The 18691-nt window shown below is 36.0% G+C and overlaps 1 protein-coding gene across 1 annotated transcript in view; it reads right to left on the bottom strand.

Annotated features, from left to right (window-relative positions):
• Nucleotides 1-13541, bottom strand: part of kdrl (kinase insert domain receptor like) — a 43418-nt gene extending 29877 nt beyond the window's left edge. Inside the window, exons 1-10 of the mRNA XM_083560167.1 lie at nucleotides 13032-13541; nucleotides 8095-8176; nucleotides 6881-7077; nucleotides 5427-5548; nucleotides 4622-4784; nucleotides 4356-4492; nucleotides 3725-3896; nucleotides 3557-3635; nucleotides 3279-3445; nucleotides 1745-1826 (exon numbers count right to left, since the gene is read on the bottom strand). Coding sequence (XP_083416293.1) covers nucleotides 1745-1826; nucleotides 3279-3445; nucleotides 3557-3635; nucleotides 3725-3896; nucleotides 4356-4492; nucleotides 4622-4784; nucleotides 5427-5548; nucleotides 6881-7077; nucleotides 8095-8176; nucleotides 13032-13095 — 1265 coding nt within the window. The 5' untranslated portion in view covers nucleotides 13096-13541. The remainder of the gene's footprint in view (nucleotides 1-1744; nucleotides 1827-3278; nucleotides 3446-3556; nucleotides 3636-3724; nucleotides 3897-4355; nucleotides 4493-4621; nucleotides 4785-5426; nucleotides 5549-6880; nucleotides 7078-8094; nucleotides 8177-13031) is intronic.
• Nucleotides 13542-18691: the final 5150 nt, after the last annotated feature.

Genomic DNA, 18691 nt, shown 5'->3' with positions numbered 1-18691 from the left:
TTAAAATAAAATAAAAAGTTTTCTTAAGAAAAAAAAAATAAAACCAAGAAAAAAAAACCCACGACATTCTCATGATATGGTGCTTTATAGCTATTCATGTACAATCGAAGATGGATAAGCCCTCAGACAGCAGCCTGGAACTTTAGGATTAGTGCCCTTGGCCCTTCCTCAGTAAAATGCTTCAATATGCAGGAGTAAGCCTGGCTTCTATAGAAGGCCAAAAAAAAACTTTCACGAATTTATTAACATTACAGTGTTATATTGTATTAAGTTAGCTTGTTTTAATATCACAATTTAGCAGTTAAGAAGGTGCATTTCTCTAAATGAGACCAGTTATAAACTGATGTAGAAATGTCACGGGTATATTTTACATACCATGCTGCATTACTTCTTTGGCTTGTAATTGTAATACATTACAAGCATTAATGCATTAATATGTTAATTGTAAAACATTTTTGATTGAACAAATAATGTGTTCTAAACAAACTTACTGTATTTTTAAGCTAGTTTTTAAACAGAAGTTTTGTTTTAATCGGAGGTGCGCTACTCTGTAAAAATACAAAATAAATAATTTTTATTTCTAGACCCACCAATCTATAGAGCCTATGCAAACTAAACAATGTGCTCAGGCAGTATTCTGTCATCTCCAAAGTATAAGCATTTAATTACATTTTTTACAACAGCACTGCATTTAAGTGTACAGCAGACTTTATGGACCTTTCTAGAATGTCAAAAACTTAAAGCGTGTGTTGTGATCTATAATCAGTGGTGTCCTAATTTGAGAAAGACGATTCTATTTTTGAGTTCCTTACTCAAAATCGCATTAATGATTGTAGATGACCTAAACATGAATTTCCCTGAGGTCTATGTTTTGGACACTCATAATAGCATTGTGTAGTACTGGTAATTCAAACGCATTAGTTAATGCATTTATACATCTGGAGAGTAATCAATATATATTGTGTTAATGATCTTATAGTTTTAAGTTTTGGAAATCCACTTTGTTATTCTTGTACATTTTTATCTCTGATTTTCGCATGGGAACATGCTTTTTCTTTGATGGTGTGTTCCCAGAAGAGCATCAAACATACCATGTCTGACATACCAGTGGGTTGCCTCCAGACTGGGAGGTCAAACAACTTTAGTCCTTCATAATGAGCCAGATAGAATGGACAAATCAGAGACATTAAGAGTACATGCCCTTTTAGGGAAGTGTCACACTCCATAGACTCAGAGGGGTTAGCATTCCTGGCATGATTGCAACATGATGCAAGTCTCCACAACTATTTAATAAACATGTTTCATTTCATACAACATCCAACTTTCTCCAGCAATTAGAATGATTTACAAAAATTAGACCAAACTAAATGGTACCAAAAATCACTGAATGTGTAATGCCCTCATGCAAAAAAACCATTCTTATCAGTTTTAACTTAAGAGCTGGGGGTAAATTAGTCTGAGATTTAAGAGCAATAGGAGTAAGCACAGTCAGAAAAAAATGGTTTCCCACCCAATATCGCTCTTTGCTAGTGATTTTTAATCTCCTTGAAAACACTATAAGATACCAAAATGATGTGTTTAGACATGAAGAAGTAAAACCTTTAGTAATGTCTGGCATTTTTTGCAGTATCTGGAAAAGGAAATTTCTTAGTTGCCATTAGCATTAGCTGTCACACTAGCCATAGTGGCAGTAGGAATAGAAATTTGAGCTTTGCAGAATGTGTGCAGGATGAGAATGCAGTACCTGCAGATGAGTATAAGGGAACCTCCGGCATGCTGCAGGTGCGTGTCTCTGGGAGGATGCAGCTGTGGCTCTAACACCATTCCTGCAGCAAACACAACACAGCCAATGGTGCACTGTAAATACTAGTTCAACAGTAAATGACCTAGGAGTTATTTTAGACAGCAACCTCTCATATCATATCACCTATACATTGGTCCCTGGAACTCGTGGGGGTTAAGTCATTTTGGACACCCCCTCCACAGCCCCTATGGTACCTTAGTGAATTAATCTAGACATTATGTCCCTTTAATATAATATTTATTTTTTTAAATATTTTTCAGTGAAAACAAGTTTAAATGTTATTCCTAACGTTCCTTAACATTCGGTCATGCTGTGGATTCCTGCAAATTTTAAGATAATCCGCAACTTGCTGTTATTTACGCTCCAAATGAGAACCCGCAAATTTTCCAAGCCGTGAGTTATACTTCGTGAATTATCAAGGGTTGACTGATTGCAGCAGCCAGAGTTCTCACATGGTCAAGAAAATATGACCATATAACCCCAATCTTATCATTCCTATACTGGCTACCTGTTAAGTTTCCAATCGGCTACAAACTATTGCTACTTACCCCAAAGCCCTAAATGGTTTGGCTTCCATGTATCTATCCAGTCTTCTAACATGCTACAATCCATCATGCTCCTTGAGATTTCAAAACTCTGGACTTCTAGTAGTTCCTAGAATAGCAAAGTCTACTAAAGGAGCATTGTCATATTAAGCTCCTAAACTTTGGAAGCTCAGACACACTCTCCCAGTTTAGGAGCAGATTAAAAACTGATCTTTTTAGCGAGTCCTACACATAACACATATCACATATCATAACCTTTTGCTCCAGTACATCTGATCAAATGCACATTATCAACTTGTGCTTGTTAATATTATGAACAGCAGCTATGCTAATTACTCTCCACTGCTTCTCTTTCTCTACCCATCCCGATGCATATTGAGGTTCCACCGGCTCCAGTCACGTCCCACCTCATGAAGATTACGGACCTTTAAAGAAGTTGATGCCGACCCCGCAAACAACCCCGACCATCTAGGGACATTGAACCTCTTTGAGTGTTTAAAGGCTCTGGCATGGAGAAGCTGGTGTTGGATCTATGATGATCTCAAATGTTGAGCTATTTAATGAGTTGCTCAGTAGCTCCTGGTTCCATAACATCAACTGACAGTATAAGACTGTAGAAAGGATATTACTCATAATCGTACATTCCAGTGTTTATGTTAGTTCTCACTCTCCGGTGTTTTGTATTGTTTTTATGAATTATAGTCACCCTCTTGATATCACCCAAATGAGGATGGGATCCCCTTTTGAGTCTGGATACTCGCATCAAGATAGAAATGGATATAAGTCAGAACTTATATACTGTATTTATTTAATGGAAAAAAACACTTGCTAGCAAAACCCCAAGCTTAGGGTTTAGGGCTATGCTTCCTAGGATCAATGCAGGACAGTTTATAGATATAGGCAAAATATAAGAAAACAAGTGACCTCACCTTTGGCAAAAATTCTGCAGCTTATTTTCTTGTGAAACCCATTCTTCTGATTGGTAAAAGCTAAAGTAAAGACTCCAGCATTTTTTTCTTTCATATCCTTTATGATAAAGTCCTGATCCATTTCTGCATAGCATAAAGGGGAATGGGTGGAGAAGTCAGCCTTGTACCTGTAAAGATTTTTTTACAGGATTATTTAGAGAATCTCTTCTTCACTTGTTCTGATTGTTATTCAGTACATAGATATCACTCTTCAATATAAAACTCTTTTATGCCCGTACCACAACTCTCTGTCTGGTGCCATTTCTTCACCGCTGACATCTTCATGTGTTCCATGAGTCATACTGAGAGACTGATGCTCTACATACAGCAACAAATAAAATCAAATTACTTATTCTCTAAAACAATAGTAAAAGTAATATAATTAAATATATCCAGCACATACTCACCAAGTACAGTGACCTCGACTGAAGCAAGCTTCTTCAAGTCATTCAGTGTTGCTCTGCAAGTGTAAATGCCATTGTCTTCCATGGTCACATTGGGTATAATAAGTTCACTGCTCATTACAACGAGCTTGTTAGACCCACTCCTTCTCAAATAAGTGTTGTGAGTCCTACTGATCTGGCATACAGATAAGCAATTTGTTTATGGTCATTACTATTGTTAATGATACCCTAAATAGAATTTATATTACTATATTACCTAAATTAACTTAATATTATACACAATATGGCCAAATGTATGTAGACACATGATTATTCAACATCTAACTAAAAAACATAGACACTAATATTGAGTTGTTTCCCATTTGCTGCTATATGCTATAAACTGGAATATGGCTATGAGCAATTGTACCTGTTCCAGCATGAAAATGCCCCAAAGTACAAAGTAAGATCTTCATTAAGACATGGTTTGCTAAGGCTGGTGTGGATGAACATGAGTTTAATAGATGCCTGTATGTAATGTAATTTTTGGCCACATTGTGTATGGAACAAAAAGACTTAAAATCTCTTGATCTCTTGACATTCACTGTTTTAATGACGTATAAATAATTGCCTTTGGTTTATCATAAAAACTTACATGGCTGTTTTGGAACTGCCAGTCAAATTTAATCCTGCCATCGTAGGTGGTGTTGTCTGAACAGGTGAGGACCAAGGTGTCTCCAACCATAACTCTTGGATGCTCAGGGGTGATTTGCACATTTTCCAGAACATTGCCTATACAGAGTGTTGAGCATCACACAAATGTATACTGTTACACATTAAACAATACATGCACAGACACTGGATTGTTAACTGCTGTATTTGACTAAACTTATATTTGAGAACATGTTGAAAAGCACTCACTCATAAGATATAGTAAGATGAAGCTTGTTTCCACTTGTTTGCCATTCACACTGGTAGCACATGTGAACTTGGTGTTGTTCTTAAAAGGACCCAGTGGAATCTTAAAACCCACTTTTGGATCCCACAATATACGAGCTTTGACAGAGTCCTTCATAGAGGACATCTAAAAAAAATTTAAAAATAAAAATTTTAAGATCACAGTTCTTTTTCTGTAATATTGAGTTAGGTAATACTGATCAAACTGTCAATACATGTTAATATATAAGAGCAAATCACATAACAAGCAGTTAAGGTCTGTAGGGCTTTCTCTTTGTGGTAAAATGTAAAACATGTCTTGAGAATCATTTTACATTGTTTGTTTATTACGTTTATTTTGTACTATCATGAAGTTAGAAAAAGAGGGAAGGAAGGAAATGGGTAGGATGAATGGCACAGATGTTCCAACAGCAGGGAGGTCACACAGCAATCTATAACATCTAACAGAGAACTATTTGTCACTTGCAAAGTAGCTTAGGGTACAGCTTAAGAGCACATAGACAATATGCACATACTGGAACATACATAATGTTTTTAGTTTATTAACCTCCTTTTCCAGCTCTTTTACTACTTTTTTTACCCTGATGTAAAAAATTATGGTCGAATTTATAGTCGAAACTTTTCTGGCTGGAAATATTCAACAACCACCTTCCAATCTTAAAGGAATTAAACTGGGTGGCTCCACAACCTTTCTCAATCTTCTCCACTGAAAAAAGTATTAGTAAATTGTTCCACAGTGTGTGAAATACAAGCCTTCAAAAATACTCACTGTTTTCAAAGTAACATTTTGACTAGGAGATGTTGTCCTGCAAGGGATGTCCATAAGATTTTCATGCTTGTATATATAAATGATTTTTTCCCTCGAAGTCTCCAGGAATGGATGATGATGATCTGTTCATACAATATACATAAGTTTGTGAGTACTATATGTATTTATGCATATGTGATTAACTAGATGAGGCTTCTGCTAAAACCTTTTTACATACAACTGCTACTACTACTGTGATACCCAATAAGAACATGGAAAAACATGCAGGAAACAATAGTGAATGCTTCCAACACAATCGCACTCTTCCGTCTCCAGCCCTGTACAAATTCCTTCCTGTCCCTCTACATTTGTCTCTAAACAGCCAAGTTCTGTCTGCCTAATTTGATACAATAATGTATTTTCCTCATTGCCAGGTTGGCAGTTTCATACTTTTGTTTATCCATTAAAGAATTCCACAGTGGGGGCACACATTACATATTTCAAAGCATTGAAGATTGGTAAGTATCACAATTGGTAGGTATCACACAGTCACTTACTAATGGATAAATTATCAAGAACTCATATTTTAGTCGGATTTATTGTCTTGTAAATGCTGCAATTGTTTTAGTATTTGGTTTTACCATGACTTTGTACAAAAAATGTTAAACTTTAAATGTTTAAACTTTTACACTTTTCATAAAAACAACATAAAAGATATAAAAAAAATTATTTTGATAAGGCTAACAGCAATAAAAAAAAAAACTGGTTTCTGAGGATATCTTATTTCCAAACAGTACAGTTATCCCCCGGTTTACCACGGGTTAAATCTCGTTTATCGCGGAATTGCATTTGCCACATAACTAATTTGTTTTTACTGATTTTCCTGGTTTTAGCACGATAGACCAAAAAGGGAATTGTTTTTATGGAGTTTTATGGTAAAATAATGAAATTTATTAAAAAAATATATAATTATTAATTATGAAATTGAGTTAAATGTTAATACAGTACAGTACTGTATACATAAAATACTGTACATCATATATCATACATTTACACAAGAGACAAAGAACAGGCAGTGTTGTTTACAAAAGTGTGTTGTGGGGATGCTGAAAATATATACATAGTGACACTTCAACCAATAAACAAACAGAGAAACTATGCATAGGCTACAATACTACAGTACATGTACTCACTATAAATGTACGATAAAGTGTATTGTATTTCTATGAATTTACACAAAATTCATCTCGCTATATTCTTGCAAATGTTTTTTATGTGTGTTTAAAGTGTGTGGGATGTTTTACTTCATAAACAATAATAAAAAAAAAAAAGCATTTTTGGTCTGCCATCCGTTTATCACGTTTTTTTGTTTCGAGGAATTACTGTATCAAAAACTACAAATGATGATCATTCGAATTATATAGTGTTTAGTCAGAGCTGACTTTGAAAAGTGACCTATGAAACAGATAACTTACCACTGACAAAGACGTATGTGGAACTCTCAAGTTCTCTGGAATTGGTGTGACTACAAGTGTAGTATCCTGTGTCAGTGTACTTCAGGTTGTGCATCACTAACTTGCTGCAGTTTGTAGTTAGCTCGCATGGTTCAATGTGGACCCCTTCAGATCTTAGATTCCTATTGGCAAGCCGCCAATGCACTTGGGTCGACCCTCTAATCCATAGATCGATAACAAACATTAATAAATGAATAACATTCAGCATAAGAGCAGTCACAAACAACACAATTGACCTCATTCACTTTTTTAATGTAGAATAATTTGGATTTTAAACATTTCAACATTTATGAAATTTTATTTTAAATGCCACATCACATATTTGTATTTATACCATTTCACATTCATAAATTCATAAATGGTAATAAATTAATTTCTAATTTTAAATGCATTCTTAGAAGTCTGGCTTTCACATGGGAAAGTGGCTTTTCTTGGAGGACTTTTCTAACAACACATTTTTTAAACAAGATCACTTAAAACAGATCCCAGAAGAGCATCAAACATGCCATGTTTGACATACCAGTGGGTTGCATCCACATTGGGAGGACAAAAAATATTAGTCCCTCATAATGAGCCAGATAGAATGGACAAATCAGAGACAAAGCACATGACCTTTTAGGGAAGCATCACAAGCATCACCCTGAGGGGTTAACATTCCTGAGATGATTGCAACATGATGCAAGTCTCCATAAATATTCAATAAACATGCATGTTTCACACTACCACCACATTCTCAATTAGAATGATTTGAATAAATGAGGCCATACGATTTAATAAATAGAGTCAATAAATATGTAATAATTCAATGTAATGATTTCTTAATTTACGTGCTAAAGAGATATTAAGCTGAGATTTTAAGGCATTGGGATAAACACAGTCAGAAAAAATGGTTCTGGACTCCAACCAACTATCCTTCAACAGAACTGTGAATGATTACTAATATCCTCACAGCAATACATATAGATAAAGATTGATTTATCATCCCCATAATCACAATTATAATAAACACCATTTGGTTTTAAATGTTCCACATTTTGTGGGGTCAGCTAAATGAAACTTACATAGACATTACAGGACAGATGTGTCTCTGCTGCTACTACTACAACCATAGTTGAAGTCACAGAAGCAGTAGAAACAAGACTTAGTCAGCTGTGTGCAGGAGGAGAATACAGTACCTGCAAATGAGTATAAGGGAGCCTCCAGCATGCTGCAGGTGTATGTCTTTCGAAGGATGCAGCTGTGGCTCTAACACCATCCCTAAAGAAACACAACACAGCAAAGACAATCAGAAATATTATTCCTCTACCAGCATTGTAATTACAATGAAAGTAATTGCTTAATTTACTGAATTTCTCACTTTAAATCAAGCCAGACCCAAACCTGTTGGAGGTGGCCTTTAAGACAAAATGCATGCAGTTCTTAACAGGAATTACCATCACTCACAGTTTCTCTCTCTCTTCCTCTAATAAACTCTCCCATTAATTCTTTTACTACTTTCTATCCAAAAAAAAGCTTTGTTAGGCTTTTACTATTATGCCTCTCTTTTAATCACTGTACCCTACTTCTGTTTGGCACACTTGCAAACACACAAACATACAAACCCAATAAAATCTCTTTTGTGCATTGTGAAAGAAAGTATAAAAGCACAGCTGCATTGGAAGAATGAACTTACCCACCAATGTTGCTACTTAATAAGAACTTCCTCCGTGTCTGCTATAACATCATTGTTATTTTTTACTTCAAGGTTAGTTTACGGGAAGGGATATTGCTTGTGTCCTCACCTCTTTCAGACCGATGCTACCCTTTTTCCAAAACTCCTTCAACACAGCTACATCAGTATAGCATGCTATACTAAAACTTATCACTTGCCTTATTGCAAAGTCTTTCAATATTCACTGACCACTTTAAACTGTTATACCACATTGTGTCTAATTAATAATACTACTTTATTAGTTAAGTAGTAGTTAACTACCCCACAAGTGTAGATGCCATTCTATTTTAAATGACGTTTAAAAATAAAACTCCTCTGTAAAAATTGGTAGCAAAGTTTGTGAAATAAAAAAAAAATTAATAAAATAATAACACTGTATTTTGCTCAGTAAAATGTTTAACTTCAATATTATGTTGGTGGTTTATGTTGTTTGTCATTTCTAAATTATTTAACATTTTCTATTAAAACCTGATAAAAGGCATACTCATCAAAATTTTGAGTAACAGTAGGTTGCAAGTGACTGAAGGAGAAATCTCAGTAGCCGGAGTGTGGCTAAATGAGTTTAGTCCTTACAATGAGATGTGCCAATTGTTTCAATCAGTCTGCAGCATTCCTTTAATATTGGCATCAGCTGGTTATGCACATGCACACATTTCCTCTCCCTTGAGTATGTTCTCACAGATGTGGACCTGTGTGCATACACTGGTGAGACACCCAGCACTTAAAATCCACAAACTCTCAGTGTTCATCCTCACAGCTGGCCTGTTCAGGGCCTCCAGCAGTACTTAAAAGCGTTCTTTCTTATACATTTCCATCATATTTGTCTCACTGCACCCAGGTGCTGCCATATTACACCCCCACCTGCCACTGACTTCTGCCCAATATTGACCTTAACAAGCAGCTCACCCCCTTTCAACAGCTGTGGCTTGCATTTCTCAGATCAGCATCTAAAAAATGCCAGAAATAGAGTTTGTGGTGGTACAAGGAGGGTCTGGATCATCATTTGCATAGAAGCCCAATCAAAATTTGCAACAGACAAGAATATATGAAAATTCTGGGTACATATGCAGGATTTAGCAAACTGAAGCTTTGGCTATAGTTCCAATTATTAACTTGCCAAATACATGAGTTTCTCAGATACCGCTGTCTATTTTTCTTCTTCTAAAACTATGAAGTCAGTACATCATTACTTTCCAATGAAGCATTAAAAATAAGCAAAGATAAAAGACATTACTGACTTGTAAAAATTTAAATTTTTTGCTATTAATTTGAGTAACTAGAACCAGTATACAAACAAGTGACTCAGACAAATGGAACTCTACATCAGGCATACAGGGTTAGTCATGGATCGTCTGTGATGAGAAAATTTCAACAAACAGCCCTAATATTGCTATGGCATAATTTGCGGAATTCCCTTCACTGCATTTAATTCAGGACTCCCTGTTCTTCCTGTCAACTCACTGTGTGATGCAGTATGCCAGTAAAGGTGTCTCTGAGGAGGGTATAATTTTTAAGTGCACACACACACACACACACACACACACACACACACACACACACACACACACACACAATAGAGATTCATAGTTCCTGTAGCCTTGGTACAAGGTTCACTGACACTAAAGAACAAAAAAAATTTAAAAATTAGTTAGCGACCTCACGAAAGAAACTGAGTAAATGTCACACATAAATTGTTTTGTCCTTGGATACTCTATAGAGAATGACCACCTTTATTGTGTTTACTGCATATTCATTTTGTTTCAAGGGAATGACTATCCAGGAGAGTAATCAACCCCAAGTTTTAGTACCTGATGGCATGGCATTTGGCATTTATATAATGACGAGTAAAAATGATCTGTAAAAACTGTTTAAAATCTTTGTACATTTTAAATATAATAAGTGCTTCTCATACACAAGCACAATAGTCGGGCTCCAACTAGTTTTTCTTTTGCCAAAATGCAAGGTTAAAACAATAAAAATGTAAAAAAAAATCCAGACTTTTTATTAGCTCGAAATTCAGTCCTCAGAGATTGTGTAACTGTCCACCTCTCCTGTCGTTAATAAATGCAAGTAGAAAAACACATGGCCAAATAGTGCCTTAACCGTCAGGTTTTACTAGTAATTCCACTTAAATAAGGTTATTTTATCCTTCAAAAGTGGAATAGAATCCCATAAGCTCTCATAATATGCAATAAATCCCACAGGATTTGCATTGACTGGTAAAGTACATTCACCCTGAAATTGCAATATAAAAGTATAAAAATGCATTAGAGCTTGTTCTGAAACCAATGTGTTTATCATAGGACATGGGGTTGGGACTGGCACCATGCCCAGTATTTAGGCTCATTTTAAAGGATGCATGTGAAATAGTAATAATTTTTAGTGATTTACTGACTACCATATTAACAGCTCACACATTCCACTCATTTATTAAAAGATGACAAATTTGCACTTGGCTGAACTCTATCAACTGGATGATTATTAGTTTCCTGTATTAGTGCACCTCGAATCTCCTCCATGATGCACACAGAAAGACTTCTGACAGAAAAAATACATGTTTTTAACAAGAAATACTACATCTGTGACTAAGACACAGCAAAGCAGTTACTATCGGTCTATATCAGAATACTTGAATATTCACTAAAAGTAAGGTCTGTGTCTAATGTTAGTCATTTAAGAGAAATCCTATTCACTTATGCTGTAAATTCACTCAAAAGAACATTTTCTAGCATTACACTTTATGCACTTGTTCTGCTTGAGCATTCATGGTTCTAAAAGAATGGTATTTTAGTTACAAATCATAGTGATAAAACATAATGAGGTTGTTATAAAATAATGTTTTTAATATTTTGTGAGACCCATTGACAATAATCTCAATTTAACCTATTTCCATTTTCACCAGCCAAGTAAAGTGCTTGTTATATTCACTAGTGATCAAAGACTGTTAAAAATTTTTTACCACCTTTAACCATGTAAGTATTTTAGCAAAGAGCACCCCACAATATTGAATGGTACATTAAAACATTATTAAAACATAAGTTATTAAGCTTAGAGATTCTAATTTGTTGTATATTCTATGCACTTTTAAGTTCTTGCAATAAAATCAACTGAAGGGTGTGAGCAGCTCCCTTATTTCTTATACAATCACCTTGACTGCACACCTTTTTTGATTATGTATTTGGTGTATGGTGCAACAATGCATTTTTGGCCTTCATAAAACAATGGCATAACTCTTCATGCCCAGTAATTGTATGAAATAATTCAGCTATATTCACAGTTAACTGGGCATACAAGAATCTTGGGGAAGGAATCTTTATTCAGGTAGCATGTCACATTTCCCTGACCTCTGTGTCCAGAACAATTCCAGGGTGCCTCCTGCCTTTCCACCCACTTCCTCCATGTGTGTTTCCCACGCTTGCCATGTGGACAGTGAAGGAAGTCTACATGAAAACCTTGTAGACAAAGCGTGAGGACCAAAATGGCTACAGGTGGGAGGAGTAGCATTTCCTCTGTTAGGATCTAAGCAGGGAGTCTTTTTTGTTTGGATACTCAGAGGAAGATGTGTATCTGCAGCATCTTAAGCAACATCCACCCTTTATATTCGTATTTATTTATGGGTTTCGAGAACCAGACAGGAAAGCAGCCACATAGCAACTAACTAACCTTTAACTACTTCTCCTGAAAACAGAAATTCTCTTTTCACACTAGACATTCCACACAATCCTACTATTTTGGGTTCAACTGCATCCTGAAAACAAAGAGATTTTCAAACCATCTACGCCTACTGTGGATGTCAAACAATGCAGAATATTCACTAAGCAGACTTTCACCTATAACAAGTGAGCCTACATAAATGCCAACTGGACCACACTCCAGTGGCAGTGCATACAAGGTGCATTACTTATTCATATCTGGAGCATATACAGTTGAGCATGCCTCTTACTGCTGACCAATGTTTCACCCGCAAGCAATTAAATGAAAACCAGCCGAAGCAAACACGCGCGACTTTAAATATATCAAGAAGCAGCTTGGTGACTCTTTTAAAGCTCAGCAGGTCCACAGCGTCAGGATCAGCGCTTCACTGCGACTAAACTCCCTCCTGTGCAATTAAAAGGAACTGCAGTACCAGGCAGAGCGCATCAACCCAAACAGCTAAAAAGTAACACAGGTGTTAAAGTGGAAAAATGGTCTTGATGCTCTTCGTGGCCCAGTATAGATAAGCAACTGTGTTTATTGACAGCATTGATGAGCACTTAAGATTTATTCTAAAATTCTTCCACTGGTCTACTGGTCTGCATATAAACAGCTGTGAGATGTTCGGTAGCCTGCAAAGTAAGGCACAAATTCTAAACACAGGTAGGATAAATAAACGGGTGAGTGGTTTAAAAGATGTGCAATTACCTTTCCCTGGCATCAAGCAGTGAAAAAGCAGGACTATGAAAGCCGCTCTTTCTTTCGGAGTCATTTTCAGGGGGTTTCGAGAAGGTATCGGTGTCCTGCAGTATAACTCACTCCAAGAAACAAGTTACTCGTAAATCAGTTCAAACTGCGGACGTGCCTCCTTCCAGTGAAGAAAAACCAGTCAATGGTATTGTTTAGTGAAGATCCCTATGATAAGAGCATATTTGCATGAAGTTCAAAGTATTCGATCCGACGAGGTACATCCCATAAATCAGAGAAGCGTCCCAAACTGCTCTCAAGATGAGAATTACGCACAGGTGCGAGTGTTTGGAGTTTTTTTTTTTTCTTTTTAAATAGAAACAAAATTTGGGAAACAAATTATATTCGGAAGCTTCTTAAAGAATAGGCTGTGAAGTCCCAGGGTGAAAGATTACATTAAAGATAAAAGTTTGAATGAATTAAAGTCTTGAGATGTTGCACCAGCTCTTGAACGAGGCAGTGCTCTCTCAACTGCGTTGGCTGCGCGCGCTTGCAGGTTTTATAAGAAACACGACGCAACGTCATAGTCCAGTGAACTTGTAGCGCGCGCTGTTTCATCTGCAGCCAAACGTACATCTGCTTCACATATTGAGTCTATTTACTCATATTTCAGGTTATTATTTTAATTTGCTCCTGCCATATGAATCGAAAAACTTCACCTCCAGCGCCATAAACTGTATTATTTAGAAACGTCCTAACTACTGTAGACAGACAGGTTTTTTTTTAATGACGACCCCTTTCTTTCTGTCAAACCAGTTGTCAGTAAAGTTAATTTCATGATCCCAAAATCTTTATCTCATTATATCCTTCTCCTTTGCGCAGATATAGTGTGATGTTATTGAGATGTCACAAATATAACTTTTTAATAGTAGAACCCCAATAACAAACTCCTTCTGACGCCATTATATTCTCTCCCAATGTTGCATTATCTTTGCATTTTTTAATTTACACTATCAAAATAGGGTATCGGTCACTCAACAAAACAAACACGTTACACGCGTTCGGTCGACTTTAACTGTTACACGATCTATTTGTCTCTACACAGTAGGTAAAATGCTATCAAACTAAATGCATTGGACAAACAAGTCCGGGGTTTATTTTTATCTTTTAAAAAACAGGACACACCTAAATTATATCAACGTAAATAATCAATGGTAAACTCTGTCCCTCATCCCCATGGTGTCTGCAAGATCAATAAACTGTTCACCTTGATGCTATAGGGATAACACACTTCATGCAGAGGAATCCCCATTCACTCCCTTGATTTCAAAAGCTTAAGATGGATGTTTTGTATCTGAGCGGCCAAATCTGGTAGCAATTTGCTAGAAGTGATACACAGTTTGTTATTTTAATCACTGTGTGGCAAAGAAAATGAGCCTTGAACTTGGGAGGCCACTCTATTGCTGATTAAATATATATAAATTATACCTGCTTTTTATGCCATCTAATTATATATTCGTAAAAGATTTGGACCAAATAAACACATACTGAAAGCCCTTTTCTCGTTAGTGCACTTCATTTAACCACTACATTATAGTTAATTTTACATCCTTAACACCAAACACACATAAACATTTTTTTTCTTCTGCTATTTAGTTGTTTTTAAGCTGTGGACCATAGGTCAGAAGGGTAGCTAGATAAGAGCTGAGTGGGAACAATTGCTGGAAGTTTAGATCTGAGAGGAGTGGCCTTTTAAGACATTTAGATTTTTTTTTTACCTAATGTGCAAAAAACAATACAAAGTTTAAACAGTTGTGTGTATTCAGCTTGACCTCGTGTTAAAACAACAAGGACTGATGAAATAAATAGTACCTTAAATATAATCTTATATTATTATAATATACAAGCTCTTGCTCAAAAATTAAGAGGTTAGATTTAAATGGAATTTGCTAAAATGTATGCTTGTTTGTGGTGGTAATTATAGATATCAGTTGCTTTTGTTTTGTTTTTATTCCCTTAACATCAACTGCAGCATTGGGAATCTCTCTTATCTTTCAGTTTGCTATATAAATGCAGCATTCAGTTTAATTTAATTTTTTTTTTTTAACTAAAATAAAGTTTTGGTTTAAAATTATATTTATTGTCTGCTCCTAAACATTGCCAGTCTTCACATTTGCACTTCATATGGTATGTGTCTAGTTAAACTTGCTTTTTCATTGGGATTTATGTCATAGTTAAGCAGAAAGACTCCAGAGTGCGCATTGCATTGCAAATAAGTCGTTGAAAAAAAAAAATTTATAATTGTTTTATACGCAAGTCAGATTAATGGCAATACATGTAGACATATAAACAACAAAAAACAACAAAAAAGCTTACAGTACCTCTGACAATCCAGATTAACGTTTGTTCAAAATTAAACATTTGTTATGCAATACCATCTTGTGGTCAGACAGCAACACTGCAGCTTCTATTGGCGAGAACCACAGAACCACAATACTTAGGGGAAAAAATCCACAAATCACTATATTTTTGTATATGTATGAAATACGGACAAAACAAACGACAGCAGCATTCCTGCCTAGTGTCCCTGGAAGAGGCGCTCGAGCTTTCAGGTATACTGAAAATGAATGAATAAATGTATAACAAAATGCTTATGAATACTAGAAATCATCCATTTAATACGCAAGCTCATAGAAAGGATTTTTCAACTCAACAGTGAAGAGTACAAAGGCAATAAGGCTTTGTGTTTTCCTAGTCAAATATTCTTCTGTACTACCTGGCTAATTATACACCATCTGGCAAAAAAAAAAAAAAAAGTCACACACACATTTTGCCACCTATTCACTATGGTATCCTTTCCATAAGCTTATCCAAAGTCACAAAATGTATTTCTCTCCAGAGCATTAATTTCTTTCCAAGATCTTGTATTGATGATGGAAGTGCCGGACTGCTGCATAAAGTCTTCTCCAGCATATCAGAACGGTTCTCAAAGGGTCTGGACCCTGTGGTGGTTAATCCATGTGTGAAAATGATGTCTCAATCTCCCTGGCAATTTGAGCCCCATGAATGCCTGCAGTGGCATTTTGGAATGCACCTGTGCCATCAGGGAACTAAAAAACTATTAATGGAAAAACCTGATCGTTCAGTATATTCAGGTAGTCAACTGACCCTATTTTTGGGCACATAATGCTGCAATAATTAGCAGGGGGCAGAATTGGGCAATAATTTGTTTGTTCTGGAGTAACATTTCCAATTTGATTGTTTAAATTATGTGCAGCTAATCACTGCATCAGTTAAGGGTAAATAACTTGTTGCCACCTGGAAACATATTAATCACTTCAGTAATTATCAAATAGAAGGCTCTTACCTATTAAATTAGTTACATCCAGGTGGTGCATTTTTTGACCCGTTAGTGTGTATAATTATCATCAACATAATTTATAGTGCAATTATTGTGCAAAAATAATATTCAATGTCAATAAAAAAAATGTGTTGCATAGTTATTGTTCTATAATGATGTTCATAAAAAGTCAGTGGAGCTAGCAATTAGCACTGTTGCCTCACAGCGCCAGTGTCCGAGTTTAAAGTTACTGTCTGTGTAGAGTTCCTGTGCATGTTCTCCTTGTATTTGTATGGATTTCATCCAGTTTCTTTTGTGTCTTTGGTTCCACCTTTTCAGAATGTAGAAAAGCTCATATAAAATGCTGTCGGTATAGAATGGCATTAATATGTGTGTCCATGGTGAATGTTCCTGTGATTGAATCCGCCACAACATTAACCATCAGAGGTTTAGATAAGGGACAAGCAAGGCAAACAATAAACCAACAACAACAAAAAAAAAATATCAAATGTTTAAACCGAGGAAATGTACCATTTTAAGAGAAAAAAAATATCATGGCTGCAACAGGTCTCAAAAAATTAGATGGATGGAAGCATTTGTTGCTCTAAAACCTGTACATACTGGTCAGCATTGATGGACCCTCTCCAAATGTGCAAGCTACCATCTCCACAGGCACTAATGCACTCCCTTAGCATCAGAAATGCACTTTATGAAGTAAGCACTGACAACAAGCCAAATCTAATTCCTTTTCTCTTTAGTCCGGAGGACATGGAGTCCAAAAATAAATTAAAAATTTTGATTGATCTGACCACCGAACAGTTTTCCATTTTGCTCCACTACACTTTGAATGCGAGCTGCCCCAGGGAGAATGGCAGCGAATGATAGAGATTTAATCTGCATTTGTGAATGACATGGCAGAATGTGTTCACAGACAATGATTTCTGGAGTTGTTACTGAACCCGTGCAGTGGTTTCCATTACAGAATCATGACTGATTTAAATGTAGTGCCGTCTGAGGGCTTGAAGATCACTGGTATCCAATATTGATTTCTGCCCTTAAACCCTTGTGCACAAGGATTGTTCCAGATTCTTTGAACCCTTTGATGGTATTGTGTGCTGTAAATAATGAGATATTCAACTGTTTTGCAATTTTATGTTGATGTACATATTCTGAAATTGTATACAATTTGTAGACACAGTCTTTCACAGACTGGTGAAGCACTGCCTATCTTTACTTTTGGGAGACTCTGCCTCTCTAAGATACACTTTTTAAACCCAATCATCTTACTGACTTGTTGTTAATGTTTTCAAGTTGATTAGTTGCAAGATATTTCTCCAAATGTTTAATTATGATAACACTTACTTTTCCCAGACTTTTGTTGCCCTGTCCCAGCTTTTTTGAGATGTGTTGAGTAGCATTTTCTGCCCATATAAATCTGCAAACTGAGAAGACTGGAAGAGGAGTGTTGTCCCATATGTGTCTGATACAGGATTCTAGCTGCTGAACAGTTCTGGTTGTCCTTTGTTGTATCTTTCGTTTCATGATGTTCCACATGTTTTCAAATGGTGAAAGGTCTAGACTGCAGGTAGGCCAGTTTAGCACCCAGACTCTTCTAATACAAAGTCATGCAAAAAATAAACAACAAAAAAAAACCTTCCTATATTATACTCCAAATCTTTGACCGGAGGCAGCATATTTAAACTGCAGAACTCAATGTCATGTTCATATATTAGTTTGAGATTATTTTTGATTTGTGACAACAAGATCATTATATAGGAAGTAGTCATTATAAGACTGGTAAATTGTGGCCTTAAATAATTCATGCGGTCAACAATACTGTGACATTTAACAAATCTTGGCATTGAGGGGGTGCCAAGACAACACCCCACATTATTACACCAGCAGCAGCTGTCTGAACTGTTGACACAAGACAGGTTGGTCCATGAATTTAAGCTATCGATTATTAAAATTGACCCTAACATCTACATGACCCTAACATCTAACCCCAACAGCAGAAATCAAGACTTTAGACCTGACGACATCTTTTTTTAGTTTTCATCTATCCAGGTTTGGTTAGCTAGTGCCCACTTTAGAATTCTACAAGATTTTATTCTACAAATCTTTTGTGACAGAAGTGGAAGCAAATGGGATCTTCTACTGTCATAGCTTGCCCATCTCAAGGTGTTATTTAAAGTGTGTTCTTAGATGCTTCCCTGCTTATCACAGTAAAGAGTACTTTTAATTATCAATTGCCTTCTGGTCAGTTCTTGATCATTCTTCACTAAATAATCTAATCAGCTAGGCATTACAGGCTTACAGAACTGTCGTTTTCAGGATGTTT

Source organism: Silurus aristotelis, assembly GCF_946808225.1.
Source record: "Silurus aristotelis genome assembly, chromosome: 14".
Classification (NCBI taxonomy): Eukaryota; Metazoa; Chordata; class Actinopteri; order Siluriformes; family Siluridae; genus Silurus; species Silurus aristotelis.
Note: the sequence above shows the minus strand (reverse complement) of the source record. Positions and strands in the feature narration are given on the sequence as shown.